The sequence below is a fragment of the Falco biarmicus genome, chromosome 6 (assembly GCF_023638135.1).
Source record: "Falco biarmicus isolate bFalBia1 chromosome 6, bFalBia1.pri, whole genome shotgun sequence".
Classification (NCBI taxonomy): domain Eukaryota; kingdom Metazoa; phylum Chordata; class Aves; order Falconiformes; family Falconidae; genus Falco; species Falco biarmicus.
In genome coordinates, this window is record NC_079293.1 from 11,892,279 (window position 1) to 11,911,048 (window position 18,770).

At 40.7% G+C, this 18,770-nt stretch overlaps 1 protein-coding gene across 48 annotated transcripts in view; it reads right to left on the reverse strand.

Annotated features, from left to right (window-relative positions):
* Positions 1–2,784: 2,784 nt before the first annotated feature.
* Positions 2,785–18,770, reverse strand: part of RIMS1 (regulating synaptic membrane exocytosis 1) — a 335,801-nt gene continuing 319,815 nt past the window's right edge. For all 48 annotated transcript variants that reach the window (XM_056342347.1, XM_056342344.1, XM_056342365.1 and 45 more), the window contains 5 exons: positions 13,432–13,573; positions 7,714–7,826; positions 4,850–4,951; positions 3,603–3,742; positions 2,785–3,249 (listed from right to left, as the gene is read on the reverse strand). In XM_056342347.1, the coding sequence (XP_056198322.1) occupies positions 3,031–3,249; positions 3,603–3,742; positions 4,850–4,951; positions 7,714–7,826; positions 13,432–13,573 (716 nt within the window). In that variant the 3' untranslated portion in view covers positions 2,785–3,030. The remainder of the gene's footprint in view (positions 3,250–3,602; positions 3,743–4,849; positions 4,952–7,713; positions 7,827–13,431; positions 13,574–18,770) is intronic.

The following is an 18,770-nucleotide window of genomic DNA, read 5'->3' on the forward strand; positions in this document are numbered from 1 at the left end:
ATCTGTCCTAGCACAGTCTAATGCTTCATTCCTGAAATCTTTGCATATGTGATCCCTGCTCATCAGAAACACCATAAATGAAATAGATCAGTGGGGTTTTTTTTCTGCCATATTGTCTTTGCTCCAGGGGGAGATCAGAAATGCTGAACTTTATTTCTCAGGAACAGAAAGGAAAAAATATCCTAGTATTGGACACAATATTCAGACCCATGAGGTTTATGAAATCGAGGGCTTTTTGCAACAGTGTGACAAATTCTGCATTTAAACAGATCACTCCCACCACACAGAAGCAGAAATATAACATGCCTTTTGTTCAGAGATTTACCATGTTTAATTATTCATTTTTTTCAGTAGCTTAACCAGGTACTCAGTTAAATAAAGTAATAAACAAAAGTGTTCAAAGTGAGGCAATATTGTCTTTATGTTATTTTTAAATTGTTATCAGGTATCTGTGGGACATGGAAAACTGAAAATCAAACCAAGTACATAAACTTTGCAACTCTAATAAAATTTAGCGCCAAATTCTGCTCTCAGGTAAATTTCTATAAAGAATTGTCCACAATGGCATTACAATAGAAGGGCATATTTCTGGGTTTAAAAAGTGCAAAAGATCAGGAGTTGTCCTCATGTCTTAAATTAGCACACAGCGGATGGGAGCTGGTGTCTGGTGCTAACACATGCCGCCCCATTGACTGAATGCAAGCAGTCACAGCATCACTCAACTCCAATAAACTGATTAGATTTCACCAGATGGTAATTTGCCTACATGTGTTTTCAGACATTAATTTGCCTGCTTCAACGCATGAGAGCACAATTTGGCTCCTTTCTTGGTGAAAAGGAAGCCAACCAAACACGACTTTCACTAGGCCTCAGCTTTTGGCCCCAGATTTCAACGTACACTATTACAGCAATCAAAAGAACCATAGAAATTACTTATCATTTTACTGTTCCTTAACACATTTCACACAGTCCTGCAGCGAGCAGAATCACAGATGAACCTCAGAACATACAGAGAGCACAACTACTACACTGAACATGAAAAGGAAATTTTATTAAACATGTTTACATAACATGAGTTGGAAGTTCATTTAAAAGCACAGGGGAGTGTTAAGACAAGTGGTCAAAATAGAAAGATACTATCGAATTATAACTAGTTGGTTTTTGGCCACTAAGACAGAACAGGATCTAGTAGTAGTGCACCAATGCTTGAGTTCTTCCTGCTCAGCAGGTCGAGCAGTAACCAATCTGCGCCCTATGGAAAGATGGGCAGAATAATTCCCACATGTTGAGTAATAATAAATAGTTCACTTGGTGCAGGCAGTATGTCTATGAATTAAAACCTAGTGTGTGCACAGTTTCTACATGTGTTACAGCCCCACAGTAGGAATCTACACCAAAATAGTTATTAGAAGGAATTTGGTCCGTACTACATCACGTTTTCCATAGGGTAAAAAATAAAGTCCATCTATAGACATTTAGCACAGACTTACAGACCTAGCCTGGCTAAAACCTGCAAAATGTCTATAAGAAAAATGGATGGCTTAGATTTCTTGGTTACTTCAGTATAGTAATTACGAGCAAACTGTACAAGTACATGCAACATACAAGCTGGCCTATGTGGAACTAACATACATTATTAAATAACCTTTTTCATCTCTTTTTACAAAACGTGCATGCAGCTTTGAACAGTTCCAAGTCATGCTGCTCTATTTGTGTGATCACAAAATTGAATGGCCTGTAAAAGGAGGGGAAACATATCAATGCACCTGCAGTAATCTGCAGTTGTTCGCACATTTACAGAATATCACAAGGGATTTCAAGGCCAAGAACTCAAATGAATAAAAAGCAAATTGAAATTTTGACTTTTTTTCCTCCAAAAAGTAAGATATCTTGCGTTAAAAAATCAAGCCTTGTGCTTGCATCAATCTCAAAGAAATGTAAACTAAAATTTGATAAAAACATTAGTAAGTGCAGAATATTTCAACTGGAATTTCCAGTGAAACATTGAACAACTCATACCATGCTCTATCCAGGGCAGCCAGGTGCATCTGAAGCGACACACATCAGAGAAGCCTGGGTACAGCTGAAAGTGTCATATGCTCAATCCATTCCTGGTCAACATTTTGGGAAGTCAAATATACATTTATACACAGAAACGTAAATATTTCCTCTCCATTTCTAGGAGGAAAATTGCATTACCAGTAACATATTCAACGTCAAAATTAAGACTAAAGCTGCTTTATACCAGTCCCCAGCAGTTGTTGCAGAATTCTTCAAAATTCTTCCATGCAAAACATCATAAACATAAAAGTTACTATATATAATGCAAACATATCTGTTTTTTACAAAGAAAAAGTGGCACTGTGATGAGCATTTATTGTTAAGAATATAACTTAGATTGGTCATTTGTTCTGGGTTCCCACCTGAGAGACTTGGAAGTACCAGAACTAAGAAACTATTTGAACTCGCTGGAATCATAACTGTGGCTGTTGAACACTTTAACGATGCTTACAGAGATATGCTTCAGCCCTTTTTTGTTTAGTTTAGAAAAAGAAAGGAAGGGTCTCTGTTAGCATTGTGGGACTTCTACAAAACTAGCAGAATCACATGGCAAAAAACTAGTGAAAGTGACAAGTACAGAAAAACTGCTGAAACACCAGGAAGGTAACACTGCTTAAGAGCTCTGTCAAGATGTGAAAAATACAACATTGTTAACAGAGCGAGAACTTCCAGTTTGGGTCATCTTTGACTTAGGTCGAATCTAAAGGTCCCTCACTCTCTCTCCTTTTATTTTATTTTATTTTTAAAATCGTTATAAGCATCGGTGATAGCCGCTAATAGATTGGCCATATGTGATATACCTTTGTTCTGTCAACTTAAGCCATCTCTCGACAAACAGACATATGTTTGGATAACTACTACAAGCAAAAACAGAAGTGATTGTCTCTCTCCAACAGCGTTTTTTGATCGTGTGAATATCTGGTTCCAATTGTTATCCTGGGCGATGTTCTTATTAGACAGCACCTGCTACTATGATCTAATGCAGGGAGGCCCAGTTGAACTTTCCAGAGATGACTGGGAAGCCCTGCGTGTCAGGGGAGTCAAAGTTGGATCCACTAGTGATGAAGGTGGAAATAATTTATACCAGCCTATTACCACACTGGACAGATCCAGTTCCTCCAGAAGGATCTGGGCAACTCCCATGAAGCATTTGTGGTCCATTCGGCCATAGTCTCCCCAAACTATTACCTGGAAGAACATAAACACAGGTTCAGCATTGCCCCCAAACCCATGCTATGTATTCACTCCTGCTGTTATGTGCAGCGTTAAGGAAGATGTTGTTCTTAAGGGTGAATGATTGCTCCCTCTTGTGGGAGAACCTAATGGCAGGACAGGAGCAAGAGTCAACAAAAGAGAAATGTTTAATACAGCCAGACATTTTGCAGGTCTGAAACCACAAGCCACAAGGACATGTTTGCTGGCATTTATAAAATTAAATGCTTAGTGAGTTGGAAAGAGTTTATGCATATTGCTTAAACTTAAGTAAATATGCAAGTGCTTCTCCAAATGATAGCCTAAAATGGGATTAAAAAGCAACTGACCTGAAGGACTTTACCCTGTGGACTTTCATCAAAAACCAGTGTCTGTTGGTACAAAGGATCAAGGGTCTTCCGTGCAATTCTTGTCTTCTTCTTAGCTATACACGCTCCATTTTCCAATAAATACACTTTGACATAAGGAGCTGCAAACAGAACATAATAAATTACCGACTTTTATGTTTGTACTTAAAAACTTCTACATTGCACATCTGAGCTGAAGGACAGATGCCTTAAAAGGAAGCTGAGCAGACAGAAAATGACACACTTTATCTTCACTGTATAATCTGAATACAATTACATCCACAAAATAAATTACACAGGCCATAAGAAATCAATTCAATTTATAAACACTGAATGTAATGATCTAAGACGTAACCAACAACAGTTATGTTTCATGTCTGTCGTTTTAAAAACACTATTTTGCCAGGAATTAACTGTCACTGATAGCTGTGCTGGAGTCTCTATGTATGTTTAGGGGTCAGAGATATTTCAAAGCAGAAGACATTGATGTTTCATATTAGGAATATTTAAAATAAGTCACTCCGATAACACAGAGATTAATTCCTCTTTCATCTACAATCTCCTTAGGAGCTGAAAAGTGCCATTTTGGTAAAATGTTATCTAAAACTACTGTTCTAGTTGTTACAGTAAGCAGTGGTTGTGGTAGCGATTATAAATCTCTCATAAAGCTTTCTATAAATAACTAGAACTTTAAAAAATGTCCTTATAAAATGATACAATATTAAATCTCATTCATTATACAAATTACTGACACCGGCACTAGCATAACCTGCTGTCTTCTTGAAGCACTGTTGCGTACAGAAGATCCTGGCATGTAGGTCTGTTAAGCTGTTTGTTCAAAGCACTGTCATCTGTTCTCCACCTCTTGTTTTGATGTGGAACAAACACAAAGGGCTTCTTCAACATTGACAAAGCCCCTCTGAGATATATGACTTGCTTAAGATATGCAGAAATATTTCTGCAAATTTTCCTTCCAGAAAGGATGTTGAGTTGCTGAAAATCATTCCTTGAAAAGTGGCATGCAACTGGCAGATGCAAGGTGGTAAGAAGTGGACGTTGGTAGCAAGGATATATCCACTCACATATTCGTTATTGAAAAGCAAACCAAAAAAAATTAAATGTAGTGATAGCTAACTGACAGCTAAGGTCAAAAAGTCTCTGATCACCAGTTTATCAGTACATGTCATGTTCTTTTTCTCTGTTCATATATTGTCTGTTTTTTTCCTTACCTGGGGTAGATTTGGAGCCAGGTTTTTGTATGAGGCCGCGGGCTCTAATGACTTCTACTTCTAACTGGCCCTTTTTATCCACCATTCCAATCTGAATGTCACCTGAGAGGGAGAAGAAGCCCACATTTCAGAGAAGCAGTATGGCCTGGGAGATAGTGTGTAAGAGTGAGAAAGACTAGTTTGCTACTAGTCTGCTGCATTAGTGTGCTTGTCACCTCTCCTCCTGGTCCCTTTAACTTCTCCATCCTTAAATCAGGACTAAAAGATGGATGGATGCTATTAGGGAGCATGGTGACCTCTCTTGGTTTATACCAGAACTCAATATTTCTGATCCGGAGGCAGGCAAATTTACCGCAACACTTACTGTATAACCACCACACCTTTAATTTTGCACTGGTGAACTACCTAGAGTTTTACTACCTAGAGTTTTCCTCCCTAGGACTGTTGCCCCCTGTGCCAGTCACTGGCATGTGCTGCCCTGACAGTGGTGCCACACTTGGAGAGCCTAAAATCCAAACTCGTGTTCAGAAATCCCCTTGGCTGGCAATTTCTGCCTCCAAGCTGAGTTGCAACAGCTGGCAGTGTGAAGGCTCCTTCCCTGATGAAGTAGGAAGAACTCCTGGTAAAGACTAACGTTGAAACCTTCTTCTGTAACTACAATTGCCTGAGGACAAGGCGGCAACACCAACCAGAGGAGGCACACAGTCACAGTACCGCTTCAGGGGATGATGCCCTATGCCCCCAGGAGCTCGAAAGGGTTTTTTCTGCAAAAGTCTCCAGCGAGTACAGAGGTGACAATTCACCTAGTTTATCAATATTCCACAGCCATTTTTGGTATGAAGAAAATGACACAACACTTTAAAATAAAAAGCTGCTTTTGCTACTAAATAGTCAAATTTGTCTCCCTGCCTGAGTTCTGACAAATAACATTTCCTGCAGAAAAAGGAAACTGCTTAGTCCAAGACCAAGCGCTGCTCTGATCTAGATCAGTAAAATGCAAGGGAAGTCAATGATGACCTGATGCTCGAAGTGTTATGTCTCTATGGTTTCATATATCATGGAATCAGCTGGCTAGAAATCTAACAGGCCACTTGGAATAAAAAATGCACAGCATTACATGGGCAGCTACCTAACACCTGTGCAAATCAATGAACTATACATATATCTATGAAACATGGGAGTATGTATATATTTGACATGCGAACTCCAATTGTCTACAAAACCACACTTAAAAATGGATAGTCCTGAACTATAGAATTTGGAGTCTGGATTTACAAAGACAGTATTTTGAAATTAACTGCGCATGAGATTTTCATATGCTTGTCTAACAGTATATTAGAGCAGTGTTTATACCTTGGTACTTGAGGTATGACAGAGCAGCAGGGAAGATTTTTTTTTTTTTTATCAATCAAACTTTTCTTGAATAAACAGAGCTCTGCGTTACACTAAAAATAGTTTACTGGAAAATTCCAACAAGCTTTTTTAAAAAGCACATCTCCGTATCGCATATCCAAAGTAAAACATGCGACGTGGAACCAGAAGGGGGAGCAATAATACAAACTTTTTGAAAGAGTCACCAGTGAAAGGACAGGACATAGAAGGTGGCCTGAAAATTGTTAAAAAGCATGATTGAGTGGTTTTCTGGGGGCCAAAACTTGAGCCTTTAGTAAATAAAGAAGTTCTAAGAAGTGAAAATAAACATTACTCAAGTAAATTGCAGAAAAATATTCAGTCAGAAAACAAGATTAAAATAGAGAGATGAAAGAAATCTAGACCCTTATATTCATACTGACAGAGCCACTCAGATTTGTATAGCGCAAACCATCTCACAAACATATTCTCTTTCAAGATGATAATAAAAAAATATGAATTTAACAAGTTTTGTGCTTATTAATGCATTAGTAGCAGTCATTTGGACTTACACAGCATCCCTTGTCTTAGGGGATACTCAAAACATTCTCAACAAAGTTTCTGTCTCCTTCTGCTCTCCTGCAATTTTTCTTTCTGCTTTAATTTCCTTTTTCATAAGCATCTCAGTAGCCCTTCCTGAAGCTGATTCTCCCAAGACATCTGTACTGAAACACTGGCCACTTGTAATTTCCATCAGAAGTATGGTTCAAGTAATTGATCAAGTACTCCTCACTTAGCATCCTAAAGCATGTCTGAGAGTTGCTCATATATAAGCAAAAATAAAAATAAACAGTAAAAAAAAATCAAACCTTTCCAAAGATACTCGCACAGTATTGCACTGTTTCACACCTTATACACTCATACTCTATTCATAACCAAGATACAGCCAATGGTACTACAGGGAAATACAGACTGGTCTGGAACACAGAGAAGGTAACAGCCTCAGGCAGCTGCTGCAGAAAAGGATTTTGTCTCTTTCATGATAAACACTGGCTTTATCAGCAACTGATTATTGGGCATTGCAAATGTGGGCAGCAGCTCCACATTCTGGGATTAGATGAACTAAGCATGAACAAGTGCAGAGTTTGGCTGTCTGTCACATCCAATATAATCTGTGGCAAGTAAGTATAAAAAGGTGAGAATTTCCAGTGAGCTACAACAGGAGAAACCACAGTTATTTTGAGCGGGAAGCAAAGCGCAACTCCTCTCTTCAAATTGCAAATGAGATTTTCATGAAATGAGGAAATTCAAATTGCCTCAAACAGGGAATACTGTCTCTCACCCTGATTGGGATGCTAGCGTTCTAGGAATACCAGTGCCTGTGTATAGGACCTTCATGCTTACAGTAAAGGAAGCAACCTTGTAAAAGTCTTTTCGGTGCTGTAGTCTGGCAGTGTGTGTATTAATTAACTGGCTTATTATTCATTTAACAGAGAAGAACATATTATTCTTACCCATGGCAGGGGTTGCTAGCGTTTGCCGGCCTACTAACTGTGCAGGTCCAAGTCCATCGAGGAAATCACTAAACTGACTGTCAGCGCCCAGCCGTACTCCAGGAAATATTAAGCTGAAGCAAAATAAAAGCCAGTTAAGCATAAGAACAGGATTAATTTCTACTGTCCTACAGTATCTACCTCAAAACTGTTACTGATACAAGGCAAGCAGGTCAGGATGTGCAACCACAAGTTGTTCTGCAGCATCAGGAATGAGCTGTTACCCAAGGACCCCAAAGAAGTGTAGTAATTCTGCACATGGACGCAAAGCAGTCCATAAAACAGTTCTTTGTAAGGAGTTCTCCATGGGAAGTGAAAAGCCTGACAGGTGAATAAACTATAAGTGACCTTGTAAGAGAAAACATAAAAAGCCCCCTGAAATTTAATACCCTATCATTCTTCATTCTTGAATGTTGATTTACCTTGTAAAATACTGTTTTATATTGATACATACATCCAAACCCCATCCGCATCATGTAGAACAAACAGAGAAAACCGATGTATACACTAAATTAATGTGATTGCTGCACCTGTTTATTGAAGCAGTAAAGAGGCAGGTAATACTAGTACTGATTAGAGCTAAACCTAATGCCACTCCCTAGCCAAAATACTCTGGCAGCCACATCTGCATCTACAGCCGGTACCCACCCCTCTTTCAGGACACTAACTGAACTGTAATACATTGGCACAGAGTGTATGGAAACATTCATCAGGTTGGACAGGGCTCTGGGAAACCTGATCTAGCTGAAGATGTCTCTGCTCATTGCAGGGGAGTTGGACTAGATGACCTTTAAAGGTCCCTTCCAACCCAAACCGTGCTATGATTCCATGGTATGTGCTTTTCCAAGCTGCTTACTTGTATCCAGAATCTCCACTTTCTTTTAAATAGACATACAGCTTCCAAACAATAACAAAAGAAACCAACAAAACAAAACAAACAAAAAAGAGAGAGAAGAGAGAAAGAACGATCCATGGTGGAGAGACTCAGCTTTGACTTCCTCATCACAATTATGAGGAAAGAAGAACAGACTTTGAACTAAGTCTAGATAGCATCCTTACCAGCAGGCCATCCACTATATGCTTCTTCCTCAAAGGAAATCTCCTATTAGACTGGAGAGAATACTTAGAAAACTTCCTAATAAAAACATCAGTGCAAAAAGCTTAGATTTCAACAGATCAAGCTTATGTGCTCCAGTCATTCAATTCACACTGAAAGCTCCTTGCAAACCCCAGTTAGCTGGATAGAAAAAGCCCATTTCTCTCCTCAAGACTAACTGTTCTCGCTATGCCTGCATAAACATATAGACTGCCTGTAACTGAAGCTGGCCAGAAAATATCCACACAGTCCTTTTCATTGAAAAAGTCTGATTGACCACAAGGTAAGCTTTTCACAGTTTAGTTTTAAGAAATCTTTTTAAGGTAGTTTCTTTAGATGGAGGACAAGAACCTCAAGGTCTCCAGTTCAACCACCAGCCTGCCAGTTACAGCATTCACCTAACCTTGACGAGCAGTTTCAAGCCCACCCTTCCTGATAAGACACACAATCTCCTTCTCTCCCCAGTGGCACTACCCATTCACTCTTGCTCCTGCTATGAAAAGTTTCTTGTTTGCTGCTTTGGCCTTTTTCCCCAAATTGTGTTACATTTTGCTATGGACTGACTAACGACATTGAAAATGTTCATTTGAGAGCACTCTCACTTTTCAGACACCTCTAGCTATACACGTAAGAATGAATGTTGTGAAGGACACATTCACCTTAATGTGTATTAATTCTAATTCACTGAACTCCAGTTATGGGTCAAGCAGAAGAACATAACATGGTACCTGGGCTACCTACTGCAGGAATCTGCACTCTCAGCTGAGCTACACATCTGATTGGTCTTATGAAATGCAGGATGAGGCACGACACTGTCAGTAAACTATGTAATCCTGGAAATAAAGTTAGTATCATAATGTACACACACACACACACACACACACAAGAAAAAGTAACCCATGCAAACTTAACATAAGCATCTCCTATTTGTCATCATTACCCACCTACAGTAACATCAAGACTGGACTGCAGACAAAATACTACTCAAGCAACCAAAGTCAAGCTCTTGCTGATTTTCATGGGAAACTCCCAAGAGACAGGAAAAACCAGCTTCTCTATTCTGAATAGAAGGCGCTATCAAAACCTGATTCATGCTCACACTATAAATAACATCTGAAGTTAAAGGTGTCATTTCTAATGTTTGAAAACGGCCCCGAAGGAGGAGGGAGTGAGGGACAAGATTTTAGGATCAGCTGGCACAGTGTATGTACCCCTGATTACGCACTGTAGTTGTGCGGCTTTGTCTCCACCTTGCAGTTGTGTCCAACTCATGTTCTATAAAAAAGCCAGTGATGCATGTGGGGGAAGTGGTGAAACAGTAGAAGATTGTATTGGTCATCTTTCTTACAAGAAGCTCTGCATTTAATGTTCTTCATTCACTGTGATCTAAACCCAGAGCTGCCGTAGACATTATTCTATCAAACTCGTGCAGGTTTGCGGAACAGCTGAGGATTTGATCTATAGCTAAATCACAGAATCATAGAATAAAATTACTTCAGAGCAGCTTTATAAGCCACAAAATACAGCGCTACACTGAACAGAGCCCTCTGGTATCCCTTTTGCCTATGGCACTGTGTCTTCTTTAAGGAATGTTTCTCTTCCTTCATTTCAGAAAGATATATTTAACTGTTTCACCTGAGTTTTGTTATCTGCCTCCTTCGTCCCATTCTCTTAGGCTGCTCTTCAGAGTCACTGTTAGATACTGGTGGTGTTCTCACTTCACTGGTCTCACTTTTACTCTTTACTCTTGCCAGAGACTGGAATAGGTGTGTGTAGATCAGGGACAGTGTTTAAGGTCAACTGTGCAGTGGGTTTGGAGTCAGGAAATGAAGTTGAGGTATAGTGAGGATTCAACCAGAAGAGCTGGCAACTCTGTCAAACCAAAAGTCTGGGACAGAAACATTGAAAAGTTGGGGAGCTGTATGGCACAGAAAAGTATGTCAAATGTGGTCAGATGTGAAGAAATCTATTGTATGAGAGCACTGAGAGAGGTAAGGAGAACCGTCAGAAGCAGAACTGGTGCTGGAGCAGCAAGAGATGGGGAGCTAAGGAGGCAGGAACAAGACATGAGATGCAGATAGTGTGGCTACCAGCTTATGATAGCTCACTTTACCTTGAAGATGGATCTAGTTCCAAAGGATAATTTTCAAGCTAAGTCCCACTATGCACACCAAGTCTACACTATGTCCCAACAAGAAGCAAGCACTCCGTTTACCTCCGAGGCTTGCTCTCTTCACTGCCTTATTCAGAGGCTGATTCTCAAGTCAAAAGTGTAAGGCTCTACCTTGTGGCTTCTGTCCCCTAGACACTTGCTGTGACCTCCAGACCCAGACCTTGGCTGTCTCAGCCTGGCCGAATCTGTTTACACACCCTGAGGGTGGAGCAGAGGATTAGGCTGTTCCCCTGAGAAGGTCCTCACCGTCGGTGCTGGGCTCCTGTCTTTCCCGCACTGCTAGCCAGGGAAACAGGCTGCCCCAGCTCCTCCTTAGCAGGGTCCAGCTCATTGGGACCTTTGTCACCACAGTGAGTAACTGGTGCCTTACAGACTGACACTGCAGCACAGAGAAGGAGGATGGCAGGATGGAGTGTGGAAAGGGTAAAGATAACGCCCTATCAGAAACATACTGGTAAAAATACTGGAATATTTTATCCATCCCTCATTCTTCATTAGATACTTACCTACTTTGGGTTTGAGTTATTCATGATGGAGTTTGTTTTTCTTACATGGCTCTTGCAATTCTTAGCGTATCATGGAATCATAGAATGGTTTGGGTCAGAATAGACCTTAAAGATCATCTAGCCCAGCACCCTGCCATGTGCAGAGACACCTTTCACTAGACCAGGTTGCTCAACACCTCATCCAGCCTGGCCTTGAACACTTGCAGGGATGGGGACTCTGCAGCTCCTCTGGGCAACCTGTGCCAGTGCCTCACCACCTGTGGTGAGGGTAATGCGTGCTCCCCCTGGCCCCATCCTGACCTTTATTTCCACAACCCTGCTCAAGTGATAACCACCAGTGGCAATCCTAATGGCTGCATCTGGTTGTGATGGCTGTATCCGACTCGAAGAGGATTTGGGGGAGACAGATAAAGATGCAATAGCCAAGGGCTAATTTGAACAATGCTCCCAGCTAACAGGGCTGGTCAAGCTCTGACTCAAGCCAAGTTTGAAATAAACTAACTTCTGTAGTCAGTGGGCAAACAGAACTGTCGATTATCTTACTCCACAAATAGCGGACAGCCCAGGGCCCGTTGAGCTCTCCTGCATGGCAGTAGGCTGCATGCCAGGATGTCCCCTTGAGCTGAGAGACTCCTTGCTGCAATAGATCCTTGGTAAGTGATTAATAGCATGTTAAAGTTTCAAATCTTAGATAAGTGGTATACAGGATTGACTCTGCACATATAAACCTTCAGATATATTGTTGACCAAGTCTGAGACTAAGTTTGGATCTAGCCACACCTAAACTTCCATCCGAGAAGTTTAAAACACAAGGGGATCCTTTCTGAAACTCCACCAGAGTCTCCCTGACAGTTTTGTCTGACCCTGTCCTCTGTGCAGTAAATAATCAAGTGTACCTTGCCATCAAATCTTGTTAAATCATCATCTCATTTACTATTAAACATTGTTCAGCCAATAAACATACGGCTGCTTCTCTCTTGCACAAGTGAAGTGCGTCACTCTACCCATGACACCACCCTCGTAAAAAAATGAGGATGGTGAGATCATCTGATGATGGACAAATTACACCTTTACACAGCTCCTTGCCACCATCATGGCTGCCCCTGGCTCTTTGTACTTACACAATGTGCAGTAGTAATTGTGGTAACATGATAAGCATATAAAAAGATGAAGCCAAAGGGGTTCCAATCTCTCATTTTTTTCCAGGTCTATAGGGTGCATTTGCCCCCTGTTTTCCCCTTTTGTGGAGAAGCGTCTTATAAAAGTACCCTAGTGACCACTGCGCCTTGGCACACATGGTAGAGTCCCAGTGAGAGCTGTGAGGAGGACGGAGTATCACGCGCTGACTTTGTTCTCCTTTCCTTCATACTGAGTCACTCAGCAGTGAATGAAAACAGCTGCCCCATTCCCCACAGTCGTCTGTCTGATTTCAGCTGATGGGGCAGCTGGGCTCTGGGTTTACAATTCCCAACAAGAGACCTGGACCAACTCCAAACTAAACTTTCTTTGTATATAGTGTTACTGAGCAGAGTTTCATATCACAGGGTTTTACATATAACATCTGAAGCTTAACTCTGAGTTAATCCAAACATAACTCAAAGGAAAAGTACCCCTATGTTCTGTTTTGAATAATGTGGTCTGAATGTAGTTGTCTTTCGATGAACAAAATGCCTCACTGGATGACAGGGAAAATGTGACTCCTTAAGAAGTTCTCTCTAAATTTCGGTTTTCAAAAGATTTGTGTTATGCCCCTAAAACAGTTTATTTTTGCAAACATTTCAAGAGGAAGCATCTGTACACAGAGCTATCGCCTTCAGCCAGAGCTGGGACCTCTGCTCACATCCCAAGTTTTCCTGCAAAGACAAGAAACTTCTACATTATTAATATTTTTAAATGCCACTTACTTGCCCTCGGAGCTATAACTATTTATGCTGCCGTCAGTGGATTCCCGACTTGGCTGTCGAACCATACGACTTCTCATCTCTGCTGCCATTCCCGTCTCTGTGCTTCTTTGTATCGTGCTCTTTAGCTTCTTGTTGCCAGCCTCTGAAAGCAGAGAAAAAGAAGCGATAGTTAGAATGACGACTTAGAGCAAAGCCTTTCCTTGCAGTTCTCCCCCAACAACAGTGATCTGACTTGACCATTACTATTTAATAAGCCAAAACGACTCTTCTGATCAAAGAACGAATCTCTCTTCTTCAGTTGCAAACCGGCAATGGCTTCTCTTTAAAAGGGCTGCAACCTAAAGATCTTTTTTAGGGCAAACTGTCAGAAATTAGACATCTTATTAATAACCTTTACACAGTCAGAATGTAGACAGGACGACTGTGATAGTGTCTGCTAACTGTATACTCGGTAAGGTGTTTCTACCCACCTTGTTAGTTAAGTTGGGTGACTATAAAAGAAGTTACAACTCTCACAGAAAAAAAGAGGGGAAAAAATCCTTCACACTTTCCACAGAAAAATGTTAAGCACCAATATACTTAGTATCAAAAACATAATGATGTGTTTTGACTCAACAAAATCTTACTTTTCACCACAGAAATTCTTCAAAGTACATGGTGAGCTTTATGTAGCTTCTGATCTCATCACTTCCTAAGCAGAATTAACCCTTGGAGAATTTGTTTGGGAGATGATGGACTTCACAGTCTAGACTTGCTACTGAACACTACAGGGTAATGTGAATCTTGTGAAATTGTTTAAAGACTTGATCCATTTGGAAAAGCTTCCATCACACATACTTTAAAATGCAATATGAGTTCCACCTGGAAGGTTTGCTGTTACCCTTGAGCAAGGAGAGCTTCCTCAGTCCTTTACAGGGGTGGTTATGGGCTCAAGGTGCAACAGCTGATCTACAATGAATTCTGCTGTTGCACGGCAGAAATGGTGCTTCTAGATGATGATAATTGGTCTCAAAGATCTTTAACTGAAATACTTCCACCAAAGAGTCTATGAGATATGACAGAATGTGTCGACTTCTAGCTCAGTGTCCTGTTCTTCATTAAGTTCAGCCTATCATTCAATGGGTAACATTACTTTCTCTCAGCAAGTAATAGATTTGACAAAGTTTCATGTAAGTGTATGCAAAAAAATACTCCTGCATTTGCCCCTTCATTTCAGTACTCCCTCATTCTCTCTCTGCAGAGTATGTGCTTCCTTTTCACAGCCTGCTCAGGGGAGCATCTGAAAAAGAAAATGTTTCTTCCACCTCCATCTGCTGTGGAGACTGAATTGCTCTGAAAAATTTTTCACCTTCCTGTTTCACGTGAGCATTGCTGATGTTTGAAGCTGACAGATCTTGACCTTTCTTCACACAAAAGTTACGGCTTTGGTTGCCTCTGCACGACCTGCCCATTGCTCAAGGTGTTTAAATGCGATGTGGAAAACAGCTGGCCCTTACTCTTTAGGTCCGTGGAGCTGGTGGAGGGCAAGGAGCAACCACACAACAGAGCAGCTCCCCCTGAGTTATCACAGTAACCTCTCTGGAGCTAGCAGAGAGACCACAAACATGGCCAAAGCGAAAAATAAAGAATTCTTATATTGGGCTTAGAGGAGACATCACCACAGCAAAAGGGGCTGTGGTTTTCCTCTTAAGCATTCTGGACAAGGGGTTGTTTATCTACGGTCAGCAAGAAGCAGAAAGCAAATGCCTCTGAGTGGAAGAAATTAGCTACTTCCACAGATCCTTTACCGCCTTCTGAGGCCAACAGCTGTGAGGTTTTGCTGTGGGCCACTGCAACTCATCCAAATTCCCGGCCTTTGGTCAGCTGAAAATGCAATTTTCAGTTCTGCTAAACATGGAGTAGAGTAGGCTAGACATGGTGCACCAGGCAGAGCAGGCTCCGCTCTTAGCCAGTGCAGGTGGCTGTGGAAGGTATTTGCTTGAACTTCTGAGACTCCGTATGCAGAAAATAAAATGCTAAGTTTTGGACTTGAGCTTTATCTTTAAAAATAGATGATGTGTCCAGCATAACAACACTGAAAGGTAAGCTGAGCACCAAAAAAAATCAAAAGGCAGCCTTGCAAGTATAACTCGCATGCAGAGCCCTACACCAAAGCAGGACTGTCACATTTGCAGTAGCTATGCATTTGCCACCCATATTCTTTTGTGCCTCTCTCTCTTGCTGGGACCTGTCTAAAAGCACCTGTTTCCGTCTGCTCCCACAAAGCAGGTGAGATGGATGTGGTTTACCCCCTGCCTTCTTTTCTGGAGCCAGCTAGATCAGGCGGCATGACTGGAAAAATATACGTTAGAGCCTGAAATGTGGGCACCTGAACAGGGCTGCCTGTGAGTATTCATGGCTCAGGAAATGGGAGTGACGAGACACTAAAGGTAGCTACAAGATCATCATGACCTTGGCATAAATCGGGAGAGAGATGTTGCTCTGGACCACCTGGACAACATGGTGAGTGCTGAAACTCAGGAATTACAGCCAGGCAGTTGGGAAAGCTTAATGAAGAATGTAGTCATAGAAATAATCACTGTAAAAAATATCCATTGCCTAAATTACAGAAATGAATATCTTAGCTTTGAGCCACAGCAGAGATTGAAAATAGCAAGTGTTTTTTTTTTTTTTTTAAAGAGTAATTTTATATTATCATGAATAACAACCACATTACTGCTTGAACATACTTCTTTGCTCCACAGATTTTTAAATGCACAGACCATGAAGTAGGAATCCTCATGCATGGCCATAAGCAGGTCCACACCCTTGCTGTGCTGCAAATACCAGATTGTCTTTTTCTGACTATTTTCCAAGTCATTGCTCTCTGTCTTACTGTGTTGGATTCCACTTCTTCTTTTTCTCATCAACATTTTCTTTCAGGTTAAAGATTAAAAAAAAAAAATATTTTGCCTCATCTTGTAACTGCTACTAATATCCACGATGTTTCCTGAGAAAACTAGTCCTGCATATTTCATTCTACAACCTCAATCTTAATATTCTGCAGTACAATCAGAAACATAACATAAAACTAACCCAAGACAGAAAGGTAAAATAAATCGTGAGTTTTATAGCATAAAAGGAATTGCTTTTGCCCATGGCTAAGAACCAAAACACACATCACACAGGTTTTGGAAGTTTTAACCTTGGTCAGTTATGTGTATCATAGTTTTCATCCACTTATAGCACAACAAGTAATGACAACAGTTTATCTTGTCGGTGTACTCCTGTAAACTTCTCAGCACAACCTAGTTCTGCAAGCGAGGGAGGTGCTTAGCATACAGCTGAGCTGGGAAACGCTGTTATTTCTAAAGGCGCCCTGGTCACACGAAGTCACTCTGCGGTAGGTACGACTTCCAGTCCTGCCCTGACTGCACAATGAAATACAGGATCCAAACAACTTCAGTGTTTCTCCTGCTCTTGATAATTTTTTTTTTTTTATTAAACTTCCATTTTCATCTTGTCTTACTTTTAATCTAGCAGTTATGCACATATCTTTGAGATGCTGTCTTTACATGAAAAATACAAGTTCATAAAATATACTATGATATATTGAGAAGATTTTCTACTCTTGTGTGGATATCTGTTGGAGAATGTTTGGTTCTGATCCTGATTTTTATTAGTTTGATATGTAAAATTACATTTTATAATATGTTACAGTCATTTGCCTGCACTGTGCAATTTACACTATATTCATTGTGCAGACTGAAGATAAATTGTCTCTATACGGAATGCCATTTAGGGGCAAAATTTGCTCCAAAATTGTCTGTATGCTTCTGTCTGCTTTGCTAATTGTGTAAGGCTTTCTGCATGCAGAAATGCAGATTGATGTGCATAAATTGCATGTAAATACATAGTTTAATGGTAGAAACTAGAGAAAAACTACTACAGAGCAACCGTGATGAACATTTTTGCAGATTTATCAACTGATGCAAGAAGATCATAAAGCAGCCATCTGCAGCTACAAAATATATACAGCTTGTAAGCATTTTGCAGTTCATCAACAGTCTTCTACAACACCTCTGATGAGTGTGTGCAATGTGCTATTTCAGTCTACCTACTATAAATACAGCTTATAGTTCCTTTTTGTTCTGACACGAAATTGGTCCTTGATTTTGGTTTTCTCAGACAAAGTAAATTAATGGGAGATCGTGATTTAAGGAAAGATGAAGAGCAAAAAGCAAGCTTGTTAGTGTATGCACTATCTTACATTTGCACAAAATATCAGTGGAACAGAATTATATTAGCAAGAAAGGGTCAGTGATAGTACCTGTGGAATTAAGATGGCCTACCAGAGATTCCTCTAAAGGCATCCAATTCAGAGAGGACAATGCCAGGACAAATGGCCCAAAATTACTTGTATCCATGAGTGCCCTTAGCAAAGGCATGACTGCACATGGCATCACCACTGGCTTGACTTGACCTCTGGGCTCTATGAGATGCCTGGAGGCAATTAATACATTTTCCTCTTGTTTCAGTAGAGTAAGTCTGAAATGACAGGAGGGCTATGCCATGACCTGCTGGAGCAAAGTTTTTATCCTGTGATGCCCAGGTGTGTTTTACATGCCATGGGACAAGGCTAGGCGACATACAAAAACATGCAAGGACATAAGCTTGGCAACTTAGTCAACAGGAAAGTGTCAGAGACCTCTGTAGGGCAGATGACAACAATTCTGACATGGCCTTCCATGTACCGCCTATAGGGAGAGGTGCCTTGAGCAAGCATTGCCCAAAATCATACCTGAGGGCTACTAGTTAGTTAGCACCAAAAAAAGAACCAAATTTACACACACGCAGCACCTGAGTAAGTGGCAGGGAAAATTTGTGACTGGTTCAAAAGAATGCTCCAGAGAACAAAGTATACATCAGCGCTAAATCCACTCATGAAAGAGATAAAAAGAAGAGTACTAATACTCAAGGTCATTGCATTACTCAAGGGCAAATTATTCATGGTATCAAGCATGCTCATGCACCCGAAGAAAGGACTACAGCTCCAAGGCTGCCCTGACTGAAACCTGGCAGGACTGTGACCATACTATTGCTTTGCACACTGACTGTGCAAGACACCAACAGGATTATGTCAACTGGAATCGTAAGGGTCTTCCTCAATTCAAGGAACTATAAAAAGAAAAGCCAAGGGGCACATTTCCTTCTGGTCCTTTCTGATGTGTTACTGACTTCACAACCTCAAATTTAGCTGCTCGGAAACCTGCTGAGTTACAAGTTCTGCAGCATCCCACTCACTCTGCATGCAGCACTTTTAAACAACAACAAAATATATTTACACATGAATTGACACA